The sequence below is a fragment of the Xiphias gladius genome, chromosome 1 (genome assembly GCF_016859285.1).
Source record: "Xiphias gladius isolate SHS-SW01 ecotype Sanya breed wild chromosome 1, ASM1685928v1, whole genome shotgun sequence".
Lineage (NCBI taxonomy): Eukaryota > Metazoa > Chordata > Actinopteri > Istiophoriformes > Xiphiidae > Xiphias > Xiphias gladius.
Genome location: NC_053400.1, coordinates 1,886,151 through 1,907,363, shown reverse-complemented (window position 1 = coordinate 1,907,363; position 21,213 = coordinate 1,886,151). Strand labels below are relative to the sequence as shown.

The following is a 21,213-nucleotide window of genomic DNA, read 5'->3' as shown; positions in this document are numbered from 1 at the left end:
TTTACACCAGAACCAATTCATTTGACGGATAGTAACAGAGTAACACAGTGACAGAGAAACTATTTCTAGAGAGAGATGTTTTTGATCATTTTAAATTTTGTTTGTCAGTTCTGCAAGAAACATAGATTAACTTCCATTCACCTCAAGAGGTAAGAATAGAAGTAAGAAAATAGGTGTATTTTGTAATTCCGGTGACCTTATACTTTAAGAAAAATTAAATTTTTAGTTTCACTCTTATTTTACATGACTTGTTATGAAGGATCTCTTTTGCAGTAAAGCCTGTATGTTATCCTTCCAGCAGCCTACTGCTTTATGTGTCTGTTAGAAGCTCATCAGTGTTGCTCTGCCTAACGCTGAGTATTACAAGGCCTCGAGGGAGTTAGCCTGGATCAGATGATACTGCTTCTGTCACGAGCAAGGCAAAATTAATCCTCGTAAATACTTCACTTTACATCTTTTGTTTGCGTTAGTGTACTTAAACTCACACACGGTAAAATTTTTTCTTAATGGATAAGTTCACACACATGTACTGTGTGTGTATGAGTGTGTATATATATTTACACATATGTATGTATATATACATAAACTACAATGGCTTACATTGGCTCTTGCTATGTGCAAATTTGTGCTGAAGCTCTGTGCAATAAATTTCATTCACAATGATAAAAGTAACGTAATGTGCTTATTTTTTAATGGATAGAAGATTGAACAGAATGAGTCTTGCAAACATATGGCTTTTTATTTAATTGGAATGAATATTGTAACATTAAATCAAACGAAACATGAATGGTTTTTGCTCCTTTTTTAACAAATCCAAACAACCATCAAACAGGATCTTAAATCTGGCCCACTGCATTTAAATACAGAATGAAAAAAAAAAATGCAGAATACAGAGCAAAACCCAACCAGAAAACCATGGTGAAATAATCAGACATGTACAACAAAATGTTCTTGTTCATTCATTTAAAAAAAAAAAAAAAGAAATGAAAAACATGAAATGTCAGTGGTGAACTTTAACTATTTTATACAGTATATTTTTTGGTTTCTTTCAAATAACAAATTACTCTATTCACAGAATATACAGTTCAATAAACATTTAGTTTACCATTTTGTTTTTTAAGGTGTGATTATGTGTGGGCCCATTATTAAAAACTGCTTTTTTCATCATTTTTTCTCAGTGTCTGACTCATTCATTGTACATACTTCTAGCCTCCATACATAGCATTTCTTCCTGTCTGTCAGGATACTGCAAGAAACCACAAAGACAATACAAGAGCAATATCTTAATCAAGTCTAGTCCCATGGGCAGATTTCTTTACCAAAACACCACCAAAATCAGGGTTTTTTTTCACCCTGATCAGGGTGAAAAAAAAAGTTGTTTTTTGTTTCTTGATGTTGTTGTTTTTGTTTTTGTTTGTTTGTATTTTGTAAATTTTATATTATTTTATAACCAAGCCCAAGTCTGAATACTGCTGTTAATCACAAAGTAGATGAGAGGAGACTGGGCGGGCCCTTTAATACTGCATACCCCTCACACAATATGAAGGAATTTCTATACACACCTGTGGACTGAAAAAATCTTTGGTAAACATTAACAGTATGCAACAACCAGAAGAGTAAAGACAGATCAGATCAACACCATACAATAACTTACTGGTCAAGCTCACAACACTATAGCTTTTTAACAAAGACTCTTTTTAAGACCATTGTCCAAATGAATGAAATGACAGATGTAGAAGATACTTCACTACTTCTTTTGATTAATGCATTATGCACAGCTTCACAGGGAAGATATTGACATCTGACAACAAAAACACCAGAAAGAAAATCACTTGCATGATACAATTTCATGATTCAACTCTCACTTAGACAACACATGGAAAAATTCAGTTCATACAAATTTATTTTTTTAAGGTCTAAACTGAGGCAAACCAATACAGAGAAGTCTGAGACTCATCATGTTTCTATTTTCTCAATGCTGAGAATGAATTCACTGACAGGTGTACGTTTTGGTGTTTTTTTATACAGAATGTTGATATGTAAACACAAAAAACGGCATTTGTTTCAAAAGGAGATTGCATTTGCCACAACAAGTGAACTCCTGATTGTACTTTTTTTTTCTTCTCTTTTTTGACAAAATATGACAACAGGATAGACTATAGTACGGTCTTTAAAAAGTGCTAATTGGTGAGCCTTTTTTAGGTGCCCTAAAAGAAAAGAACTACTACAACAACAACAACAACAACAAAAACAACAACAACAAAGACAATTACAACAAAGAAAATCAGTCATGTTGGCATGATCTCTAATCCCTACTACTGGTCCATCGTGGCAACTGAGCTAACAGCTAGGTTCCTGTGGAGGTTTGGATTCTGGCTGTGTCTGTTTCTGCTTCTAACAGAGGAGAAGGAAGTATCGCAGCCAGGGACTTTACACTTGTGAAGCAGTCGTAGATGGACAGTCTTGTAATGGGCTCTGAATGTGCCCTTGTTGCTGTAGACCTTTTGGCAGATGTGGCAGGTTATCGGAGATCCACCCCCACCTCCCTGAAGCCCACCTTGTCCTCCCCCAATACAGCCAAGGATCCTCTCTCCTCCGGGTGCCAATTCCTCACCTCCAGGCTTTCCCACACCAATCCCATCGCAGCTTTCATCACTGTCTTCCATGGGGAGCGCCTCCTCACCTTCTTCAACTCCTTCCCCTTCCTCGCTACCGGCTCCATCTGAGTCCCAGGAAGATAGTGCACTGCTGCTGCCACGAGGTGGGACAGAAGATGAGGTGCTCAGGTCCAGGACTGCCCCATCCTCCCCACTTCCACCACCTTGTCCTCCTTCTCCTAATCTCTCCATCTCTCCTAAGGGTGATTCCTCGGCACTCTCTGATGCAGACATTTTGCTCATAGGGAAGACCAGGCCCATTCGGTTGTGTCCTCTGAAAATGACGGATGTGTGGCTGGTTGGGTCTCTATGGGGCAGTTCTCTATCCCGCTGGTCCGGGCAGTAGTCCAGGCCAACAGAGTCTCTGTCTCTACAGTGGGATGAGGGCTGGTAGAGGGTGCTGGCTGGACTGAATGATTCTTTGGTCAGTAGCTTGTGGTGCAGGTTCAAATTTGCACTGTGTCTGCAGATAAAAACAATACCTGCATTAAAAATCAATTAATGCTATTACACACCACATAGTGAATGTCTTTTATCCAATGTATCTTGCTATACCACAAGAAGATACATTTTTGTCTTGCTCAACTGAGAACTAACTAAACTAAAGACATGCTAGGTAAGTGTAAAGAAAGTGTCACATCCACTGCTTCAATATGGGCTTCCCTTTAAACAATGTAAATTTGTATGTCCATGTAGGTAATATAATGGTCCGGATAATTTCCAAAACTGATGCGAAAAGCAGTTGTGCTCATAGTTCTGTTTATATTACACTGGGTGTCTGCATATGAGTTTGCATAGACCCTGTAATGACATGGGTAAATGTCAAAATTTACCCTATTCTCGCAGCTACCTGAATGCAAAAGGTACAATGTGAGTTTAAGGAGCCAAGAGTCTGCTGTTTCCATTCTAGCCAAACTAGAGTAGCTGATTTCAGTTCTTCCCCCCTGCCAGCACATTCACATGTTTCAGTGACACAAGGCTGAGAACTGATCTGATCTGACGCTGTACATGGTATCTTCTAAGTGGACCACAAGGAACCTGCCAACTGAATGATCTAACTAACAATGCCTTAGGGATAAGAAAACATGCCTCTTAAGAGGCACAGTAAAATGGTTTACGTTACAGCCTTACATCAGTCAGTAATTCTGAAAACTTTTGCTGGAACAAGAAGAAGATATGGTTGCCTCTCACCTGTCTCGGCTCCTGCGGGAGGGGAAGGCAGCATTGCAGCCGTCCACTGTGCACATATGCATGTCCTTTAGGTGGACATTTTGGTAGTGTATCTTGACGCTGTAGGGGTTCTTAAAGGTCTTACAGCAGATTTCGCAGTGGTGTGGAAAGTCAGTGTCAGGGTCAAAGTGAGACAAACCTGAGTCACCAAAGTCATCGACACAGCTATCAGATCCCTCCCTCTCATGGTCCATGAGCTGGAGAGTGCCCCCATTATTCAGCCTGTTCTCACCCTCATCCCATTTGAGCTCAGAAATTTTGTCAGCTGCATACAGTGAATTCACATGCTCCCTGTCCACCCTTTCTTCATTGTCACTGGGTTCCTGACAGAGTAGGTCGTTGTCACGGTGGTTCTCCATCAGTCTGTTTTCAAAGGGAGAGGATGCACAGGTGATCACCCCTGTTTCAGCTTGCCTTGGCCCATCATCTTTATTGTTCCTCTCTGTTATTTCTCTATCTGAAGTCGGGTCCAACAGATGCTTGGGGCTGTCCCTTTCATTGTCTTCGCTAGTGTAAACCCCTCTCTGCTCCTTCTCTTCCCCAGCTTGTCTTGTGCACATATGCCTTTCTGCTAGGCTACTGTCACACTCCTCCCGGTCCCTGCCCTGTAAAGGAGCCTCATCCTCAGAGCCGCTCCCCTTATCCATCTGCTCATCCCGCTCCACTGCCTCCTTCTCTATCTTTATTGGCATGCTTGACTTCCGTGACTTTTTCTTTGGTATAGGGTCTGTCACACAGGGTTCAGGGGCTGTGATGGGTTTGACAGTTTCAGAGGAGGACAACAGAGGAAGGGAGGGTAGTGTTCCTGGGGTGTTAGCAAGCTCTGCTGGAGTTACTAGGCTGCGGTAGAAAGGCAGGACTGGCTGTACTGTTTTTAAGTTGGGAAAAAGGATGCCACTCTGGCCCATGCTAGGGAATGAGCTGCTGTGGAGCTTAGAGCCAGCGTCCACATGGCTCACCATGTAGCTGGATACTGATTTATGGCTTTCTGCAGAGCACACAGGGATGGGGTTGCCATAGTCATGTCTCTTTTCTCCCTGAGAGCTTTCATCAGCAGACATGCTGCCCCGCAGGTCTTTGTCCCGGTTGTTGCGGTTCATGGGCATGTGTAGCCGTGGGTTTGGGTTGGCACTATGGCGATTGCGACTGCGCAGTGAGCTGAACACCATGTTGCAGCCCTCAATGGTACACTTGTGCTTAATCTTCAGGTGCACTGCATTGTAGTGGATTTTCAGTGTGCCTTTGTCATAAAACGTCTTCTCACAGGCATTGCAAAATACACGACCCTTCTTCAGCGAGCCTCCCCCTCCACCAACTCCTGAGACCCCTCCACCACTTCCATTTCTGTCCAAGGAGCGCAGCTTGCCCTCGGGTGACATCTGTGTTACATCAGAGCTCATGGAAGGTGTGCACGGTGTGGAGGGTCCATCCGAGTAGTTGTCGCTAGTGGAGAAATCCTCTGCCTCAATCTTTGTGTTGGTGGAAAGGCTGTCCGTTGGCTTGTCTCCACTTCGGTCTAGATCCACAGTGAATGAAACAGAGCTGGAACCTAGCAGGCTGCTCTCTGGAGGTCGTGAAAGAGGGAGGGGGTTGTCCCTCCCCAGATCGTGCCGCCCTTGATCGTCTCGTCTCTGACTCTGCTGCTCCTTTGACCCACAGCATGGCTGCTGATGCTGGTGTTGCTGCTGCTGCAGTGTCCCCAATGGTGAGCCCAGAAATGGTGCAGGAACCGAGCCTAACAGCTGGAATGGCAGCATGAAGGCCATGCTGTTGATAAAGTTCTCAAAGTGGTGCATGCTGTTGCCGCTCAACTTATCGACTTTGGATGTAGAAAGGTTTGCAGCAGTGCGCGGGGTGTTGCGCTCAATGAAAGTGCGGATATCTGAATTGGTGCGGGTGCTGGGAACCAACACTGCTTGGCCCTCCTTGTCCTGCAGAGCCATCAGCTCCACTATGGACTTGGTCTCACCAAAACGCAAGAACTGCTGCAGCGTGGCAATCTCTTCCTCAAATGTCATGATGGCCCATCGGTCTAGCACCTTCCCCGCTACATCCTACAGACAGGGCAGGAAAAAACGGAACAGCAACATGGTACAGGAAAGGGGGGAGGGCAAGGGTATGATAAAAAGATTGAGAAGGAGAGGGAAAGTGATAAAAAGAGAAAGAAGGGTGAGTAATTTCATCATTAGCATTATAAGTGTCTGTTGAGTTGCTCATACATATTCACAGAGTGGGTTAGATGACACAACCTATAAAGCAGACTGGCAGGGCAGCTAAATAAAGGAATCAGAAGGATTGTTAATACAAGTGGGCAGCGCAGAACCCTGAGAACCTCATTACACAGACACTCAGTGTTTCATCTCGCAGGTCATTTCTCTTCATTTAAATCATGTGGGTTTACCCACTCTGCAAGCAGACATAGAACACACACACACAACTCAGTGAGAACATGTACGAGCACACTAGCAGACACATACACTCATATACACACCCCCAAAGGCATGCAAAAATAAATATATGCACAAACATACCACACACATATAGACACATAAGTAAGGGAGGGGTGATCAGAAGGCACCTCACATTGATCAAGCAGGTCCTCTCCCCCTTAAACCAGCAGCAATCACATGTGAGTTCAGGCGTCTTTGAAAGTGAGGAGCGGCTTCGTGCCATAACCGTGATAAATATTTCATCACAGAGCATTCATTGGGCGCCTGTTGAGGATTCTGACTATACGTTTGCCATTAGATGAGCTAACATGAATTAAACGCAGTCCAACTTGAATACTTGATGATGTACTAATCGAAGTGAGAGCTCATGCTGACATAGTGCCTGCAGACCAGGCCTCAGCTGGCTTGGTGCTGGCTTGACAGGAAATCTGGACCAAAGACATAATATTTACAAATCTACTCAGCACAGTTTGAAGACCTCCCCGAGTTGGTGGTGCCACAGCAACAAGCAGGCCAAATCAGCAGGATACCAAGAGAATTCATGGTATTGGTCGCTACATCACATCCCTACTCTGTCTTCAGCTGTGCTTTCCTAAACTCTCTTTTCCCTGCTTCTCCCTCATCCTCCTCAGAAATTCCTTCTGTTGCTCCCATCATATACTCTTGATCACTTATAGTCTGAGTTTTAGCCTCTATGATGAGGCCTCTATGATGTTTTTATAGGCTTTTCCACCCTGAAAAGAATAACACTAAACACTATGATGGATTTGTTTTGATGTTTAAATTAATAGTTCAGCATTGTGGGAAATAGTTTGCTTTCTTTTCAAGATTCACATTAGAAGATTAATATCAACCTTATGTCCCTGTGTTAATTACACAGGTGGAGTCATAATGTGTTAAACCTACCTTAGCATAAAGACTGGGGGCAAAACAGCATCTTAAAACATCTTAAACCCATGCAAGAGCAGAAATGTGGAACCAACAATGTGTGATTTTCAGGGGATTTATGTGATGGAACTATTTCTTGATGAATAACCCTGTCCCTGGATCCTAGTACTTTTTTGGAGCATTTCTAGCTGCGCTACAGCTGGAAATGCTGCAATGTTTGCGAATTAGTCCAATGATCACAGATTTTCATTTTGATCTCTGTACAGGCACGATGGGCCTTGTTCCCAGGAGTTGTTTACCAAAAAATAGTTCCAGCACGTAACTTTTGAGGTGTTTCTCACCTGGAGCACATATCCTCGTATGTAGTCCTGCAGTGTCCAATCAAGGGCATTTAGGATCTGAATGACCTCCTCCTGCTTGAGGACAGAGAAAAGGCGGTCCAGGAGGATCTTGAGGCGAATCGGGATGGCTTGGGTGCCATATAGCATCAGGCTGCAGATATCGAACACCACATTGGAGTGCACAATCTCCACCTGGCTGCTCTGGTACATGTGGTGCACCTTAAGCTTGCTAAGAGCTAGAATACACACATCAGAATACACACATCAGAATTTACTGGATTACATTACCTTAATCTACACTTATCCATACACTCACATAAAGAGAGGACAGAGCAAAGAAAAACAACATAGGTTTCGAAAAAGTGTGTGAGAGTAAAAGGGGGCTAGAATACATATATATACAATTTAAAAATGTAAGCAATATAGAAAACTGATTTTTTTTTAAATATAGTACAGGACCAAATTTATATATCACTGTTGTCATGTAAAAAAAAACGTGTGGTTTGTATGTATACAAAATTTAAATTTTCACTTGGTCTTTGAAAAGACTGTTTCTGTTTGCTGCTGAAGAGCTGATGAAATGTTAGAGATATGATTTATACAAAAATGAATAAAAACATTGAAATACTGTATGAACAATAAATAATAAATAAGAGAATCATATTTGAAAAAACAAAATTACACTATAGCTGAGTGTATACACCTTCATTAATATTATATTATGTTTTGTAGAGCTGTGCTCCTAAAAAAATGTGTGTTTATAATCAGTAGATAATTTTGGAAACAAAATTAAGGAGATTATTTTTTTCAGCACCTTCATTAAATGAGTGAAAAAATTATGCAAATGTTGGAGACTTTAGTGTAATTCCTGTAAACAAATGTACCTGTTGCAGAGTCTAACAAGCTCCCCAAACTATTTTACTTTCAGTTTCTCAGAGAATAAACAGAGATTCCCTGACCATAAAAAATTCTGTTTATGACACAAAGTAGCTACAGTAGTTTTAAAGAAAATGTGGCCAATACCAGTGTATCACAGTGATTCCAAATTATGGTCATCTTTGTTTACAGTAGCTAAGTATGTACAAAGTATGATACAGCAGGTAGGCTACTGTACCTACCTACTGTGTGTATTGCCTGTCTTAGATCCTCAGGCAATGAGTTCCACAGCTGAGGGACAGCAAAGGCCCACTCACCTTCAGTGACAAGTCAAGATTTTGAAAGCGTTAGTAGGGCCCTGACGGAGGGTCTCAATCAGCGATCAGGCTCTTAGGGAGTTAAAGATCACAGATATAGTATAGGCAGGAGCCTGACCATTCAAAGCTTTAAAAACAAGCAGTAAAATCTTAAAATGAGTTCTAAAACTTACAGGGAACCATGTGAAGGGCAGTACAGACTGGTGTGATGTGGTCGCTTCTCTTAGAAGGTGCTAAAAGCTGTAGAGGTTTAAAACCCTTTTGACACACATTGTGACAAAAACAATAACTTTGTCTCACCTCTGAAACATCTTTTCCACAAAGTGTCCTGGATACTCTGGATAATCCAAAGAACACACTGTCAACAGTTTTTACTTAATCTTTCTACTGATAAAATGGTTCCTATGAAATGTATTGTTGGTGTATTACCCTGATAAATTGGGATTATATTTCCTAAAGATTCGTTGCTGTTGGGTCATTTATCTATGTTGTGGGCACAAATTAAAATCCATTCACTTCCACTGTTCTGGGTTGCAGGCAGAAATCTCAGAGACAGATACTTCACAACCTGGACAAATGAAACCAGCAGAAATTTTGCAGTGAGCTCTCACCGTGTGCTACCCAGCCATGCTTGCAGTTTTCACATTGCCTTCTCTTCAGCTTCCCAGGCTTGAAGCTGTCACAGTTACAGTTCACCAAAGTGCAGCAGATAGCCTGTTAGAAATACAAAAACACATAAGATGTAAAAAAATAAGAAAAGATTAAAATTGATTCCCATTTTTACAACAGACAGAACCACTGCATCATGCATTTGGAATTGCGAACCTTTTCAGCACTTGATCATCAGTTTAAATTTCCTTAATGTTTCTTTAAATAAAAGAAAAAATCCCACCATCAGACCAAAACAAATATATATTCAATATTTTCTTGTTCTAACACTTGAATCTAGCTGGTGTTAATACTGACTGAATTATTCAAACCTAAGACACTATGTTTTTTATGGCTGCAACATTTCATAAAATAAAAATGTTATAGCTGTCTCGTATCATATTTTGTTCACATATTACCAAAATTCAGCCAGACATACTGTATATGGTATTGTTGGAAAATCTGAGATCTTGACTACAATCATAGCTGCTGGTGGAGCTGGCAAGTGTAAAAGGTTGAAGTTCTATTTAGGCAGAGCAAATTTCTAAATTTCTGATATCAGAGACATGACATTATTGATGTTGTTGAGGCTTTTTATATTTTATATCAATTCAAAGGTGTAGTATTTTTAAGTGGCGACATTGCTATAAATCCAGGAAAGCAACATAGTAGCACTAATCGAAAATATGCCCTCTCGTTCTTCTGTGCAGCCAAGTAACAGTCTGTATATGGTTGTAGCTCTTCTTGTCTTACACAGATACATGAAAAATGTACAACAGTCAAGTTGGCAAAGGAAACGGAAAGAAAGAGCATGATTGCCCTAAGTATTTTTGCTCTTCCTTTGTGCATCACTCATTGCCTGCTTTACCCTGTGAAGGTAGCGTTAACACAGGTGTGTGTGTTTGTGTCAGTAGTGCTGCATGGCAGGTCTTCTCTACAGTAACGAGATGTCTGAAACCTGGACCACCAAAACCAGCTCAATCAATCCGTGCCAAAGGCACACACCCATTAGCTCATTTGCTAATTGGTTTTTATCTTTTTAGAACAAACCTGCGGTAAAGCACAGAAAAGCAAAGCGAATGGACTGTCAAATAGAGAGGAGTGAATGGCAGTAATAGTCAAGTTTTCTGGGTAGCTGCTGCCTTGGCAGAGGAGAAGACTCCAATGTAATGATACACTAGAATTTACTCCGCTTCTCCCATCTCTCCGCCTTGGACAAAAAAAAAAAAAAAATTAAAGAAAATCATTTACACGCCAGGAACTCATGGAAAAGCATCATCAAATTTATGATCAAAGCCAGTGTTGTTAGCGCTACATTTTGAAAACCTCAGAGTGGCTGCTCTACGGCACCTCTCTCCCTCTGCATCTATAATGCATGATCAGTGGGGTTTTAGTATACATGAGCGGCATGTTTAACTCCTCACTGGAGCTCACTCCCTCTCCACTGGCGAAGAAGAGCAAAAGTGTGGGTGGGTGGATTGGTAGGGGGCCTCCCCCGCCCCATTTAGTCACCCACATGGTTCTGTGCTTGAGGCTGGGCTTGTCCTTGGCATCACATTATTTCACCTCACAATAACCTCTCATCATTAGGACGGATAAACTGACACGGGATGAAGGTGGCGGCAGCTACCTGGCCTTGAAACACAGTGTGGTAGCTCTGGCCTTCAGTCCCATGACATCCCTTTGCTTTTCTCTCTATCGCCCTCTCTGTCTGGTTTTATCTCCGGCTGGGCAGCTCAACCTCCTTTGGACAGTGGTGAGGTGTAAAAACCTCTTTGCTCATCTCTTAGGGACATAATCCCATCATTACAGAGCAGCAAGAACCAACACAGCCCAATTAGGCTAATCCCATCCCACTGTGGGTACATACACACCTCCTGCTGCTGCTCCCCTAATATACATCTCAGTCAGATCACTCACCAGCCTGTGGCACTCACAGAAACACACACACCCACGCACGCACACACACGCACACACACACACACACACACACACACAACACACATTCCAATATACAGTGTACTCCTGGTCGTTTATCTTAACTTGTGGTTCATTTCACGAGTTCCTATAGAGAAGAAGAAGAAGAAGAAGAAAAATAGATATGCAATGCAGGGCAGGCCAGCATTACAGTGGCTATTGGTGACCAAGTCCCCCCAACCCCCTTCACCATCTTGTTCTCTTCACTGTTGTCACAACAAAGCTATGGCTGTCCGCATGCATCAGTGAAGTCGATGACAAGAAGACTAATTGTACAAAATGATGCGGCTGGTGATGTTTTGAAGCCAGAGCTAACACAATGTCGCTTTCTTTGTTTCAGTGATGTATAAAGGTGTTGCCACACATCAGCCACACCATCCCTCACCACCTCTACACACACCTTAAATATGTTGAAAATGCTTCTAATTAGCATTGTGGTAGTAAATGTTGTTGAATAAATGACAAATGGTGTGGGTTTGTTTTCAGACGTAGGAGCCCCCTTCAATAAAGTCAGAAATTGTGCTTCCTTTAGTAATGATGATGCAACAAAAATCAGAAATTTGAATTATGACTATACCAAATTTTATCCCCCTCCAATGTGAGCACAATACATACACAAAAAAACTGGTATGTAGAATGGAATTGGGACACTCCAAGACAGTTAGCGCAGCTTGCATTATGCCCGAGAGGCAAAATCTGGCGCACAAAAAATCCACCTCCATGCTGCTGCTTGTAAAGTTTATTCCTGTGAGCGCACGGTAATAATTATAGGCAACCAGATGAGCTCGTCAACATTTTTATAAACTCTGAGCTTCCCTCATCTGTGAGTTCATTATTGACCTTGAGAATAGCAATCTGACAAAGAAAATCTTAATTTAAGGTCCAATTACTGAAGGTATACTTAGGTCATGTGATGAGAACTAAACAGACAACATGATAACTGAACAAACTCTTAGCAAAAATGAGATTTTGAAAAGTGAAGTGAGGAATGAAATGCTGTTGAAAACATTTCTATCAATATCACAGAATAAAATTACATTTTTTAAGTGACTGTGTCTGCCCCTGATACTATGAACCTATACAGCCTTGGTCTCTCTGAATCTCTTTATCTCTATAGTTTCTCTTTGTGTATGAATTTGTATGGAACTGGCAGCACTGCTTTGATAAATCTTAAGCATTTTTATTTTAATTCACATATTCACTCTCCTTGTGTATGCCTCGATTCTGCCACCAGTCCTCAGTCCCACAGTGTCTGTCGATTTTTTGCTGTTAAAGGCATCTTAGTTGAGACTGTACACTCAGAGGTCAGACTGTGTGGGATGATTGGAGGCCATGAAGGGAGGTTAAAGAGGGAGAAGGTGAGGTTATGAAAAGAGAAAAGCGTTAGGTGAAGTGAAGGCAGGGGTGACATAAAAACAGTATCTATATATCATGACAACCCGATCCTGAGTGATAACATACTCTCTGAGGTCCCTGCATGTGTGTATGAATTACCTTTCCACACTGAGTGAAAAACACACACAGCACTGAAAACACATAGGACACCGATGACGTTTGCATTCGATTTGACTGGCTTCAGTTACAAGCTAGCTTGTATACATTATTTCTATAGCAAATCATAATGATTGACACTTTAATTACAATCATTAAAAATTCAAACCCAGCTGTTTCCTGGGTTTCATGACATGATCACTCCAATCTATTCCATCTAAAAATGCTGAAATCACATTAACATCTTAAAAAAAATTCAATTTATGTGGTGACCTTCAGATATTGTATGTCTGGATGTAATGCATAAAAACCACAGCATGCAATCTAAGCCGGACTCACCAAGAAAGAAAGAGAAAAAGCTATGTTCTGTCTGGTCAAAGAAGTCGAACCTCATCTCCATCCCACCACTTGGATACAGCCATAACATCCTTCACACACACACACACACACACACAAACTCACCCACCCACACACGCACGCACACACACACACACACACACACACACACACACACACACACACACACACACACACACACACACACACACACACACACACACACACACACACACACACTCAAGAAATAGAATGAAATAGTCCTTTTTGGCTCTTAAAATAAAATATTGCCATATGTCCTAAATAGCCATGGTGCTTTGGAGTCTAAGCAGAATTGAACAGCTGCTTGGACAGAGACAGTTCAGGGATGGACGGGGTGTTTTTGGCCTAATGCGATGGAAAACTAATCAATTAGCAGCAGCCTGACACTAACTGACACTCAATAGGGAAACAAGCGCTGCTGGTGCCAAAGAGTATATAACAATGGGACTATCAGCAGCTCTAAGGAGGATGGTGACGGATGGCTAAGTGACAGGGGATCGGATTTTACTATCAGTTAACAAGACAATTACAGGTGAAATTAAAGAAGTGAGAGTTTTCCTGACGGGAAAATATAAATGATCACTGGATTGCATGACACAGAACATTTTGTTGAAATAGGTGACTTTCCTCACAGCACACATAGCCTGGGATTTTTGCTAGAAATTATTTTGACAACCCATTTGGAAAAACTCTAATGAAATTAAGGATTTGATCATTACTGTTATTTTTATTACTAATTACTTTTCTTGTTAGGATTTCGGTTGGTTTGTAATATTAAGAGGCTAAAAATAGCTTCCCGTCACTTTCCCACATGTACAAAAACATAAAATTAGTTGATACCATTTTCTACCAAGGCACCCTTTATGATGGGTTAATAAGTTTTGACTAATGTATTTATTAATGATTAATAAATAATTTACTAATACTTTATAAAACAGTTATAAGATATTAATGAGAAAAATATTTGAATTTGGAGGTGGCTTGTGTTTATTCTCCTCACAACCTGGAAACTCAAAAGTGTGCCTGATTAATGGTTTATGACTGATCGATAAAGCATCAGTAAATTATTTATCAACCCTGAATAAAGTCATTAGTTACAATTTATAAACCCCTTTATAAAGTGTGCTTTATTAGTTAGTGCAGTCTGTTGAATCAATTAGTCAAAGTCATTCTCTGAAATCATTTATCAAAAAAAAAATTTTTTTTAAATGAACTGAATAAAAAATCTAACTTTTACTGGTTCCAGCTTCTGAAATATGTAAAGGTGCTTTCTGTTCAATATCATCATAAAGTTCATATCCTCAAAAGGAATTCATAAAGTCACCTTGTGCTCTGAGAACTTGTAATGGAAATGTTCTCTTTTTTCTGTTTTTTTAATGACAAAATGAATATTTGATTAACTGTAAGTCAATCAACATAGTTATCAATAATAAAAATAATCATTACATAAAATGTAACTGTTCTTAAATTTGCGGGAAAAATTGATTGAAATAGCTTTTTGTAAATTTATTTTTAAAGTATAAAACGAAATTACATAGCGCTGACATTGTTTTTGGAATGTGATAAAAAAAACTACTGAACAATTTAGTGTTTTTTCAATAAAGTTTTGTTATTCAAAATGAAAGTGCAACATATATTTTAATGGCCATATTCAACAAAAACAAACAAACAAACAAAAATAAAAACAAACAAAAACAAAAAACAAAAACAAAACAACTGCGGCACAGGGATCAAGAAAAGCTTTACATTCACACTGACACACACACACACACACTGAAGAAATAAATACTTTATTCCAGCCATAACACACAGAAAACACTCAGGAATTTAGTGGGAGGACAGTGTTCCTGGTACCATTCAGATATCCTGCTAATAATGCAGACTTCCACCAATAAAACCACCACAGCAGCAAAACTTGTAACTGCACTGAGTACACCTGGCCCCGCCGCGGATCACGGGCTGTGCCTGCGTCGTGTGTGTGTCCATGTGTGCGTGCTACAAGCAAAGAACACAGTCTCATGAATAAATCACGCCTTGGACCAAGTTGTGTGTGTGACAGCAAGGTAGTAAAATGTTAACTGATGACAAGTGTTACTTAAAGTGAGGTTACAAACCATGAGCTGCTCAGCAGGCAACAATATACTGCCTCAGCTTATGATTTAATGCCACTCCACTAAGAAAAAGGAAGCACTTTAACACAGCACCAGATGAAAATCATTCACTTGTAATATTCTCTAAAATTATTATATCAAGGTTTCCATGAAACATTTAACTTTTTATACACAAACCCTTGCAAAGCCATCCAGCCTGTTTCATTTACCAGCTTCCTTTAAAGTAAACTAGTTTTTAAAATTCACTTAAATAATAATAAATTAAAAAAACTAAAACCATGAGCGTTCCTTTAACACTGAAATGAACCTAAAAAGGAGAAGACAAACCCAGGAAAAACCTGGGCGAGTGCAAGTAGTGACAAGCTATGTTTGAGCCTATTAAGAGTCCATACAGCCCAAACACGGCATGAAAAACTCATTATTTCAAACTCATCCAGCAGTCAATCACAGCCAAGCACAAACACACATCTACACACTATATGTTTCAACACTAAAGGAGACAAAAAGGTAGCAAATCTTTACCTGAATATCCATGAAAAAATGGTTGGCTTCTTTAAAGAAAAAAAATCTTAGACACACAGAGATGAGCCTATTGGGGTGGGGGTTGGCCAAAGTTTGGTTTGCTTCCTGGTGTATGTGGCTCCCCGTTAGGAACTCGGAGGGAGTGTTTGGCTCAGAGAGGGAGTAAATGAGGGGAACATGTTAGTACACTGAGTCTGAGAGAGTTTGGCTCCCAGCTACGCTCTGATTAATATCAGATCTCCCTCTCTCCTCGCCTGCTTCTTGACAATCTTGTCACATCTGGCTGACAAATCCTCACAAGCCTTTTGGTGGCAGCGCGTAGTAGGCGTAAGTGGTGGCTGCTGTGTGTGTGTGTGTGTGTGTGTGTGTGTGTGTGTGTGTGTGTGTGTGTGTGTGTGTGGAGTTTGGGGGTGTTAAGGGAGTAGGACGGGGCCAGGAGGGGTGGATCACAGCTCAAGGAGATGCTGAAGGGGGTAAAAGGCTGGAGCAGATAACCCCACCCCCCCCCGGCCCCATCCTCTCACGGGTGGACCATCATGAACCTAATGAAGCTGACGAGGTTGAGGTTGGCAGGCTACAGTCGCCACCGCCGACACACAGGCAAACACACACACATAAATACACACAAAGTGAAGTGCATCTTTTTAAAGATGAGCAGGACCTCTAGTTCTGAATCATTTTCTGTTTGTGTGTGTGTGTGTGTGTGTGTGTGTGTGTGTGTGTGTGTGTGTGTGTGTGTGTGTGTGTGTGTGTGTGTGTGTGTTGTGCCCTGGGGCCCTGCAGCACTAAAGAGGAACAGAGACACCAACAGAAAGAGATGGAGGTAGAAAGAGGAAACAAAAGATGGAAAGAATGAGATGCAGCAGGAATAGAGATAGGACATGAGTGTGTTAAAAGAAAAGCCACAGAGGGACATTCGACTCACATTTCTGTCTCACACACACATGCATACACACACAACAAATAAATCTAAATCACTTTCATGGATTGCTGAGTAATGGCCTCTCACTCATCAGAACATGGAAAGGGCAACCTGTTAGAGGAACATAAAATGTGTGAGGAAGAAAATATACACATCACATGGCAAACTTATGGCAGAGCTTGATCATAATTTAATGAATGGATTTTTAAGATTCTATTTGTTTGATGATGAAGTTTTTATTCTTTTGATATTTGTAAAATAAAGGCTGAATTAACAACTAATATCAAACTGAACGTGCTCTGCTATGCCAAATTGACGGTTAAATTTAACTTGTCTGGCAATAAAAATATTGGCTATTCATCTACTTTACATGCTTTAAACTACTGATAAAATATTATATAATCATAAATATCCATTGATGCATTTTTGGAGTCCTTAAATAACATTCTGGTTGAGAATCTAAAATTGTGATTCCATCAATGTAAGAAAGTGTCTCGGATTTATATTAATAAATAAAAAAAATGTGGTAAAACAATTAAGTGATACATAAGTAAGTGAATAACGACAACTACCTTTTACAATTAGCTGAAACACGAAATGCGTTATTTTATTCCAAGTGTAAAAAAAATCTAAATAAAAGATTAATCCCCTGCAGCTTTATAGCACTGGCAATTATCTTTGCTGATCAGATAGTATCTATTCCACATGGACTATGCTTCATTCATTAAATCTATTTTCATCACATATTGTTGTGGGAATTAAACTCCAGCCTGTTTGGATATTGCACTCCACTCTGACATGCAGTAATCAAACAGAGAATAAACCACAATTGTTTCTCCTCCAACTGTTGAGCACTGTTTACACACAGGCACACACACACACATACTGTACACACACAGGCATGGAGAGTATGTTTTGCCGCTACTGACACCACCACACCACAGACAGCTCGGCTAATTGTTACATTATGGCTGCAACAAAACATTAGGCTGCTGTTAAATTACATTCCAATAGGCTGTGGCCAGCAGCCAGGAGGCTATTGGAGGCAATGCTGCTCTGCTTCCCAAACTACAGACAGACAGACAGACAGATGGGGGGATGAAGAACAGGCCCAGTTAAGAACTGGGGACTGGTTCTCTCTCCCTTAATGGTATGGATGAGAGTTTTTCTCACAGGAGCTTCTGTCTTTAGGACAAGGGTGGAGGTGATGTTAAGGATAGAATATAACTGAACTGAATATTGAGACAATGAAGTAAAATTGATAAATAGAAAGTTAATAGAACGGATTGGAAAAAGGAAAAAGAAATGGAAAAAAAAGGACAGACTATAATTTAAGAAAAGATGAAACAAAAATCATATAGTACACAGTGGGAAACCTGACGTGCATGTGTTGAAGTAGCTGTCATTGTTTTGAAAACTTTCAAGAAAACTGACAGTTTAAAAATCTGTCAATTGCCAAAAGCATCAAAGATTCAGAACTTTTGTTTTCACTTATACTTTGATCAGTTTGTCCCTAATTTAAATACAAATTTAGCCAATTTTAACCAATTTTACTTATAGTGCTGCTCGTATTCAGGGGACATTTCAGAGTTGAGAACTTTGGCCCCTTTTTATAAATGAATAAAAAGGGTTTGCAGAAAGAAATTATATTTCTCAAAAGTAAGCTATTGAAAAAAGTATTGCTTTGGTATAGTATTGAAACTCAGATACAACAGATACCTGAGTTTTGGCACGTATCAAAAAAATACAATGATACTGAGGCCTATAGATTACTATGTAACAAGTTGTAAAGCAATTTAGAAAAATCCCCAAACCACAGCAAAACTAAAGTCCATAGCAAAATTTTTCTTCTCATATCATTGTCATCTAACAAAATGTCAACTTAAAAAAAGCAAATGTACATAATCATGAAATAAAAAACAGCTATATTTCTCCTTATCTACATATCCCCTAATAAAAGTCAGCGCTACTTCTGCCTTTCAATGTAGTCTACATGAACTCCTTCCAGTTTGTCTTTGTTAAGCATGTCTTGATCATGTGTGCAGGCAGCGTGTGTGAGAAAGGCTGGAGCAGACAGAATAGAATAGCAGTGAAAAGCCATCTCTCTTACCTCAGCCATTATCATTTAGTCAGATGATTCCAAGGATACCGTGGAGTTTGCCATTCCCTGCGAGTCCCACAAAACAACTGCCTCCAACTCTCCTGTCCACACAAGTACTAATGCAAAAGAGCCATCACACCCAGCAGCGTCTTCTTCAACAACATAGACACACATGTATTCTGCTTCTTTCTCTTCTCACACACACAGACACACTGAGCCACCAACACTCACTCCACAAAAAAGAGAAGTCACTATGCTTTTACTCTCACTACACAGATGCACACACACACACACACACCTCCTCTGCTTTCTCTCCTCTCATGTTGTCGTGGACTGGCTCTAAACTACTCAAGATGTTGTGTGTGTGTGTGTGTGTGTGTGTGTGTGTGTGTGTGTGTGTGTGTGTGTGTGTGTGTTTGTGTGTGCGCGCGCGTGTGTGTGTTTGCATGTGTGTGTGTGTGTGTGTGTGTGTGTTGAAACTGGGCACAGGGGATTGGAATGAGATCCTCCCACTCGGCATTCTCACCTCAGGAGCAGCCTGCACCCTCCCTTGCCTGTGCACACAACACACACACACTCGCATGCACACATAGAAGTGTGCCTGCTCTTTCACGCGCGCAAACACACACACACATCTACCCCCTCGGAGTCACAGGGCAGTCCCCTCACAGCTGGCTGGAAGAGGGCATGACACTCATCTTTCACAGAGATTTGATCAAAAGGAATCACAAAGGCTGGAGGCTCTCCTAATGCAGTCAGAGGAGACTCTCCCTCTTTTCCCCTCTCTCTCTCTCCATCTGGGTAATGCCCTAAATCAACGCTGCCCGTCTCGGCGCACACAGCCCAGTGTGTGTATCTGGATTCACCTTAACACAGTCCTGTGAACAGGCTATATACAAAGTTATGCCTTGTGCCGTCAGGAATGTGTCAGTGTCTGTGTTGAGTGTTTCTCTGGAAGAGGGGACTTCACACATGACAAAAACTAAATCTGTGTTATCTTTAGGAATAACCGTATCAAACCTCTCCTGTATTAAAAACTTTAAAGTAACGAAAGCTGGCACTGAAATCAAGAGTTTGCCAAATTTAGACCAATTTATTCAGACAAAGTCTTTGTATAGCTAGCAGCATTTGAGAACTTTAGCTTCTTTTAATTTTGCAGGGAAAAACTTCATATTTCTCAAAGTAAGGTATCAAAAAAAGTACTGTTCATGTATTGGCTTTCCAACCTCAGAAATTACAAATGTACAGCTCTTGTTTAACAGCCAAAGACACGTGGTGCAGTGGCACAAATACATTACCCATGATAACAAAGGAGGCATGTGTTGGGTGGTGGGCACTGAAGAGCTTCACATAAATCTACAGTGAATATAGAAAATAATAAAGAGCAGATCCTTTTTTCATGACACGTTTCCTCCTATTAAATTGGTATTAAAACACAAAGTGAGTTATGCCATGTTCATGTCAATGGCTGGAAGGTACAGATGGGAAAGGTTCACATCATCAGACATCTCAAGATGTTTGGACGATTGAAAAGTTGGTCATGAGAGGGTGAAAAATACTGTGCATTGACAACTGCACTATATCAGTTAAATTTGGGATTAATTACCTTGATCGACTGATTTAGGCTGATATGGGGCAATCACGTCTTTTTGATTTTTCAGACATTTGAAAATACCCGTTATAGTTTGCTGGAGTCCAAAGTGACTTGATCTTCAAATTGCTTTCTTTGTTTGACCAACGGTCCAAAATATTAGCACCTTTGCATGAAAAGGGATTGAAGAGATTAAGTGACTATTAAAATAGTACCCACTTTACACCAATCAGCCACAACACTAAACTCAGTAACCAGTTTTAATGTTTAGGCTAAATGGTGTATATATACAGTGATATACAGTGTATATACATATATATATATATTTATATGGTGAATTTTTCCATCAATCATTTAATTGACTACTCATTTCAGCTCTAAATGTAAGTTTTCCAATCATAACCATAAGCTGAATGTTGATGTGTATGCTGTTGAGGAGAGCTTTTAAAGTGGTTACCTTACTGAAATGTTTGATAGGGTGAAAAGGGGCTGCAACTCAAAATCAAGAAACTACTTTTTATGATTCTACAAATGTATGTCTACTCAGCTCGTGGTAAATTCATATATAGGATATCTGACTTGCCCCCTCGAGATCCATCAAATAAGGGTCATAGATATGGTTTTTACCCCTTGTCCTTTACTCTTACTTTTCAGCTTTTGTGTCTTTTTCTTTCCATTTCATTTCTTCTTTCCTCTCTGTGGCAGAGGGAAAG

At 40.4% G+C, this 21,213-nt stretch overlaps 1 protein-coding gene across 4 annotated transcripts; it reads right to left on the bottom strand.

The window, feature by feature from the left end:
• Window positions 1-751: 751 nt before the first annotated feature.
• bnc1 (basonuclin 1) lies at window positions 752-19,112 on the bottom strand. Of its 4 annotated transcripts, none has more exons than XM_040139123.1 (5): window positions 18,919-19,112; window positions 9,371-9,473; window positions 7,567-7,802; window positions 3,849-5,941; window positions 752-3,120 (listed from the first exon to the last, which is right to left on the bottom strand). In XM_040139123.1, the coding sequence occupies exons 1-5, from the start codon at window positions 18,931-18,933 to the stop codon at window positions 2,316-2,318; spliced, it is 3,252 nt and encodes a 1,083-aa protein (XP_039995057.1). In that variant the 5' UTR covers window positions 18,934-19,112; the 3' UTR covers window positions 752-2,315. The 4 variants fall into 4 exon arrangements, with proteins under 4 accessions (XP_039995057.1, XP_039995066.1, XP_039995076.1 ...); XM_040139132.1 differs by lacking the exon at window positions 18,919-19,112 and adding an exon at window positions 15,887-15,946; XM_040139142.1 differs by lacking the exons at window positions 9,371-9,473; window positions 18,919-19,112 and adding an exon at window positions 8,685-9,058 and having other exon boundaries at window positions 753-3,120.
• Window positions 19,113-21,213: the final 2,101 nt, after the last annotated feature.

Excerpts from the sequence above, each read along its gene's own strand:
- bnc1 (XM_040139123.1), bottom strand. Across the intron at positions 7,803-9,370 it reads GCATGGCTGGGTAGCACACG|CTCTTAGCAAGCTTAAGGTG; the intron begins GTGAGAGCTCAC and ends TGTGTATTCTAG. Across the intron at positions 3,121-3,848 it reads TCCCGCAGGAGCCGAGACAG|ACACAGTGCAAATTTGAACC; the intron begins GTGAGAGGCAAC and ends TTTTATCTGCAG.